Below are 6,000 nucleotides of genomic sequence, written 5' to 3'. Positions count from 1 at the left end.
GCCAGGACCCTGAATTCCACACTTCTGTCAAATCCCCAGCACTGACCTGTGACTTCAAAACGGATGATCGAGACTGGACCCGATCTTTCGGTGCCCAGCTCGCAGCGGTAGTTACCTGCGTCCTCTCGCCGCACCAGGGGCTTGGCCAGGGCTGGCCGTTTTCCCTGGTACATCAAGGTCTCAGAATTGCTCCCCCAAACCTAGACCCAAGCTCAAGGAGTCAGAGAGGCCTGGGGAATTCAGGCCTGGGAAAGTACAGGGGTGAATCATCACGGGACCTCAGTGGGCAGGGAGACGGGAGTCCAGGGTATACTGCCAAGGTCATGGGAACCCTGGGGATCAGCAGAAGTCAAACCTGGTAGATCATGGGTCGTGGGGATTGTGGGAACAAGGCTGTGGTTATAGAGGTCGGGGCTCACAGAAGCCTAATGGACTTGGGGTTGAAGGGCCCCACCCTGTAAAAGCTGTAATTGGTCACGCCTTCGGCTATTGTATGCCAGTCGAGCTGACAGTCCAGGTTCATGTCATCCTTTTCATAGACGCTAATTCGGCGCACTGGGGAGAGAGGGTTAAGGTCGGGGGTGGGGGGGCTTCTTCAACGTCTCTGGGCCACCCTCAACTCCCTCCCACTTGTTCTCCTCCCTGCCTTTTCCTCTGGGCCGACTTAGGCTCCGCCCCTCTCGCGCAACACCCCTCCAGCGGGCCCCAGGTCTCTCACCCCCGCAATCTGTGGACTTTGGACAACTTTTGGTGTGCATCGTGCAATTATCGCAATACCTCAGAAGCTGCAACAACCTACCTGAAGAGGCATGAACAAGGCTGTGTTTGCCCTGAGTGACGAGGCTACACGGGGAGGGCAGGGCCAAGGTCTGGGGCGGAGTCAGTTGCTGAATGCCTAGAGGTGAGCCTAAGGGGCGGGGCTAGAAGGCAGTCCGGCCGGAAGAGGGATCTAACCAGGCTCAGTAAAGAGCACACGGAGAATAGGCCCCGCAGGGCAGGGGCAAGACCTGGGCAGGAATGAGGGATAGCAAACCAGCTCCCATCATCCGGACTCACCACATTTGTTCGGACAAAAACCTGCCTCAGAAGAAAGAAAAAAAAAATTATCAGATTTCAAAGGTAAAGGATAAGAGAGAGGGGGCTAAAGAATAGGTGGGGGGTTGGGGTCTTGGGTTGGAGGGAGGAAGGACCCAGCTGCCTGGATCTCTGGGCCCAAGGGGGAACGAGGTCAGGAGAGGTCATAGGATAGACATAGACAAGCAGGGGGCTGGGGACAGGGACCCTGGGACAGTTGGAGGAAGGGGCTGAGGTCCCTGATGGACTTCCATCTTCCCTCACCAGGTTTTAGGAACCGAGTTACATTGCGCCAAAACGATTCCTTTTCCCGAGTCAACATCTTGGAGAACTCCTTCAAGAAAGTGTCACCTGGAAAGCAGCAGGGTGACAGGGTGTACTCCCCATCCCCCACCCACCCAGGAGTGAGGTACACACAGCTTGTCTCTCTCTGAAGAGGCTGGCAATTCACGTTGGGACCTTCTCAGGGAGGGACAATGAAATTGATGACCACTTAACATGCTGGCCACTGAGCTAAGCGACAGCCTGGGGCCAGGCACTGTTATGATCCATTTTAGAGGTGGCAAACCTGGGAAATCCTCCCTCAAGGCCACACAGCTAAGGGATGACTAGGACGGATTTTGAACCTGGGCAGTTTGACCCATTTACCTGTTAAACCACGGTTTGTGATCATTTTCAGACTCCTCAGAAAACTCGTGGATGCCATTCTCATTGTGACATCATCTGGAGGGACACAGGGGATGAGGGAAGGNCTCCTGGCCCTAGACCCCTCCTTTCCCCAGAGCCAGGGTTCCCATGCCCCACCAGGCCCTCACCGACAATCCTATCATACGTTGGCTTTAAATCTGGCAGATCTTTGAAATTCTCCAGGGTTTGTCTTATCTTTTTCATCACTTCTTGCTGACGCCCTCGCCCTATGTGGGTAGGCAGGTAATCCTTTTCCAAGGAGTTCAGCGCCAATTCGACCTTAGGGTCACATAATATACAGCCCCGGGCAGGAAGCAGGCACCCGACTAGCGCCCCCACCAGGAGGGCTAGTTGGGGACCCATTGCCGCCAGAGCTCTCAGTCTGTGCAGAACGCCAGGAAGAATCCTTCTACCCCACACCGTCAAGGTGATCACAAATGGGACAAAAGCCGTTCCTCGAGACTAAGACCCACAATTTGCAGAGCTCCCACTTCTCGGTTAGGAAACCGAGGAGTCCGGAGTCCCGATGCACCCTGAACAGCCGCTGCCCGACCTTGAATCTGAATGTCGTCCGCTCGAATACTACTAGGATTCACTGAAGAGAGGAACCCAGGCGGAGGGCATTGAGCGGGGCCGAGCAGGCCGTGTCCTTCCACTCTGTTGTGCCACGACTAAAATTAAGGATGTGGTTGGACCGAAGCTGAGGCTGGCCACGTGATGTGGACAGCCTTTGACCTGAGTGACCCTCGAGGGCCACCTCAATCTACAAGGAAATCCCACAGTCTCCACCTTCTACCTTCCCTCATGGGCTCCCCCCCCACCCCCGACTTCCCTAGAGACGCTCCCAGGGAGTTTCTCTGGCCCCGCCCACAAACCCAACTGTGAGTTGATTGGACCGCAACAAAGGGAGGCTCCGCCTATGGTTCCAGGATAAAGCCGACTGTCCCCTCTCAGACGAGAATTTTCATCTCATCATCCCAGATGAGGTTCCTGAGTGGTCCGGTTGGGGTGCAGGGGGTGGGGCTCAGACTAATGAGTCTGGGCAGAGGAGAAGGAAGGGAGCCTAACTCCTGGCTGCTGATATGGGAGAAGGCTGGGGACTGGGTCTTGGGTTTGAGGGAGGAGGGTGTCGACCCCCAGGTCCCCGGTTTTTACCCTGCTTCAGGTCCCGACAGCACCCCGGGGCCCTGCTCCATTGACCCTGGTTGGATCCTGACCCCGTTCTTCCTGTTCAGGCTTTGCCTGGCCTCAGCTCCCAGCACTGACTGGGGGACAGGAAAAGGCCAGAGGAACCAATTTACCAGAAGAGTGGGGAGGGGGCATCCTGTGAGGGGACAGCCCTGCGGGGGGGGATCTGGGTAGGACTAGCCCTTCCCTATTCCTTGAATTGGGAATTACATCTCTCAGGTGGCCCTGCCATGATGATGGGATCCGGTTTCCCAGTCTCTCCTTCTGGAACTGGAGACCAGCCTGAGACCTCCCCTCGGGAAATCAAGAGTCCAAAAGACAGCGGAGGGAATGAGTCCTATATTTAGGCGACCAGATAAATCTTTTATTTTTCACTTAGTACTATGGCCTTTTCCTTTGGAACATTCAGAACCTTTGGTACCTGAGGGTGTGAAAGCTGACCCTGGACATCTGGTCACAGGTCACAGCACTGACCTGTGACTTGAAAANACTAATGAGTCTGGGCAGAGGAGAAGGAAGGGAGCCTAACTCCTGGCTGCTGATATGGGAGAAGGCTGGGGACTGGGTCTTGGGTTTGAGGGAGGAGGGTGTCGACCCCCAGGTCCCCGGTTTTTACCCTGCTTCAGGTCCCGACAGCACCCCGGGGCCCTGCTCCATTGACCCTGGTTGGATCCTGACCCCGTTCTTCCTGTTCAGGCTTTGCCTGGCCTCAGCTCCCAGCACTGACTGGGGGACAGGAAAAGGCCAGAGGAACCAATTTACCAGAAGAGTGGGGAGGGGGCATCCTGTGAGGGGACAGCCCTGCGGGGGGGGATCTGGGTAGGACTAGCCCTTCCCTATTCCTTGAATTGGGAATTACATCTCTCAGGTGGCCCTGCCATGATGATGGGATCCGGTTTCCCAGTCTCTCCTTCTGGAACTGGAGACCAGCCTGAGACCTCCCCTCGGGAAATCAAGAGTCCAAAAGACAGTGGAGGGAATGAGTCCTATATTTAGGCGACCAGATAAATCTTTTATTTTTCACTTAGTACTATGGCCTTTTCCTTTGGAACATTCAGAACCTTTGGTACCTGAGGGTGTGAAAGCTGACCCTGGACATCTGGTCACAGGTCACAGCACTGACCTGTGACTTGAAAATGGACTATTGGGGCTGGGCCGGATCGCACAGTGCCCAACGCACAGCGATAGTTACCTGCATCCTCTGGTCTCACCAGGGGCTTGGTCAGGGCGAGCCATTTCCCCTTGTACACCAAGGTCTCTGAATTGCTCCCCCAAACCTAGACCCAAGCTCAGGGGTCACAGAGGCCTGGGGAATTCAGGGCTTGGGCTAGTGCAAGTGTGAGCATCATGGGAACTCAGTGGGGGGAGATGGGAGTCCAGAGTATACTGGTAAGGGCATGGGGTCCCCAGAGATTGGTAGAAGTCAAACCTGGTAAGTCACGCACGGGACATAAGAATTGTGGGAACATGGCTATGGATACAGGGGTCAGTGGTTCACAAAATTCTAAAGGACTTGGGGTTGAAGGGCCCCACCCTGTAAAAGCTGTAATTGGTCCGGCCTTCAGATGGTTTATGCCAGTCGAGCTCACAGCCCAGGACCATGTCTTCCTTTTCATGGACATTGATTTGGTGCACTGAGGACAGGAGTTACTGTGGGATAGTCTCTTTCAGTTCCTGGCCCTCTGTCAAGTTCCTCCTGCTTTCTCTAGGCCCCCCTTTTCTGGTGGGCAGGCTTCAGTCTCAGCACGCTCTAGACTCCAGCTTTCCTCTGCCCGTCTTTCCCCGACCCCTCCGGGCAGCTCTAGCTCTCAGAACCCTGCAGTCTCTGACTTGCCACAAACCTAAAGCTGCTTTTTGGAGTTACTGCACCAGATCAGAAGCTGCAACTTTGTATCTGAAGGCGCAGGATCAAGCCTGTATTTGCACTGAGAGATGATGCAAACGGAGAGGGCAGGGCCAAGCGCTGGGTTGGGTCAGGTGCAGAATCCCTAGGAATCAGCCCAAGGGGCGGGGCTAGATGGGCGTCCTGCCAGAAGAGGGATCTAACCGGGCTCAGGGAAGAGCACACATAGAATATGCCCTCCTGCCCATTAAGTCTGCAGTGCTAAGGACTTTTGGGGACCAGGAACCTCTCAGACTGGGGAATGAAGAACCATCCAGACCCAAAGCAAGAGGAGAAATGTTGGGTATTTACAGGTCACATTTGAGAGGTAGAGGCCAGCTCCCATAACCCAGACTCACCACATTTGTTGGGACAAAAATCTGCCTAAGAAAAAAGAAGAATGATCAGATTCCTAAGTTAAAGAGGTTGAGAGAGGGTGCGAAGTAATCGTTTGGGTTTGGGCTCTTGGGTTGGAAGAAGGACTCGGGTTCTGGATCTCTGTGTCCAGGGGAGAACAGGGTTGAGAGAGGTGAGAAGCTGGACATAGAAAGCAGGGTCCTGGGGACAGGGACCATGGGACTGATGTAGAAGAGGCCGTGGTCCCTGGGGATTCCCATCTTCCCCCACCCTTTCCTTGGACCCACATGAGGTAGCTCTGAAAAGTTTCCTTTTCCCACATGAACATCTTGGAGAACTCATTCACAAAAGTGTCATCTGGGAAGGTGCAGGGTGACACGGATTGCTTTCCCTCCTCCCCACCTCTGTCTGAAGAGACTGGCATCACAGTTGAGGCCTTCTCAGAGAGGGACAGTGACATTGAATGACCACTTAAAAATGCTGGCCACGAAGCTACTCATTGGCTGGCAGGCAGGCACTGTAAGGATCATTCTTAAAGGAAACAGAGCAGTGAAATTCCTCTCTAAGGCCACACAGCTAGGGGATGAGGGGGCTGGAATTTGATCGGAGGCAGATGGCCCCTGAGCCACTACCAGACCCGTCCTCACCAAAACTCGTTTCTCTGAAAGATTCTGGAGCCCCTCCCTTGACCCCTCTGTGCATTTACCGGCTACACCGCCATTTCAGTTAAGTCTCACACTTGTCATTAAACTCAAGTTGGGGCGCCTGGGTGGTTCAGTTGGTTAATCCTCTAACTTTGGCTCTGGCCATGA

The 6,000-nt window shown here is 54.5% G+C and overlaps 1 protein-coding gene across 3 annotated transcripts in view; it reads right to left on the bottom strand.

Moving 5' to 3' along the window:
- Positions 1–2,567, bottom strand: part of LOC144217786 (izumo sperm-egg fusion protein 1-like) — a 3,687-nt gene extending 1,120 nt beyond the window's left edge. Inside the window, exons 1-8 of one of the 3 annotated variants that reach the window (XM_077747508.1) lie at positions 2,315–2,567; positions 1,890–1,988; positions 1,723–1,797; positions 1,339–1,425; positions 1,057–1,077; positions 719–799; positions 455–555; positions 47–200 (exon numbers count right to left, since the gene is read on the bottom strand). In XM_077747508.1, the coding sequence (XP_077603634.1) occupies positions 47–200; positions 455–555; positions 719–799; positions 1,057–1,077; positions 1,339–1,425; positions 1,723–1,797; positions 1,890–1,965 (595 nt within the window). In that variant the 5' untranslated portion in view covers positions 1,966–1,988; positions 2,315–2,567. Of the gene's footprint in view, positions 1–42; positions 201–454; positions 556–718; positions 800–1,056; positions 1,078–1,338; positions 1,426–1,722; positions 1,798–1,889 lie in introns of all 3 variants that reach the window. The other 2 variants (XM_077747509.1, XM_077747506.1) reach the window with 2 other exon arrangements.
- Positions 2,568–6,000: the final 3,433 nt, after the last annotated feature.

Source organism: Crocuta crocuta, unplaced genomic scaffold (assembly GCF_008692635.1).
Source record: "Crocuta crocuta isolate KB4526 unplaced genomic scaffold, BGI_CrCroc_1.0 scaffold334, whole genome shotgun sequence".
Classification (NCBI taxonomy): Eukaryota; Metazoa; Chordata; class Mammalia; order Carnivora; family Hyaenidae; genus Crocuta; species Crocuta crocuta.
The sequence above is the reverse complement of the archived record's forward strand: the minus strand, read 5'-3'. Positions and strand labels throughout refer to the sequence as shown.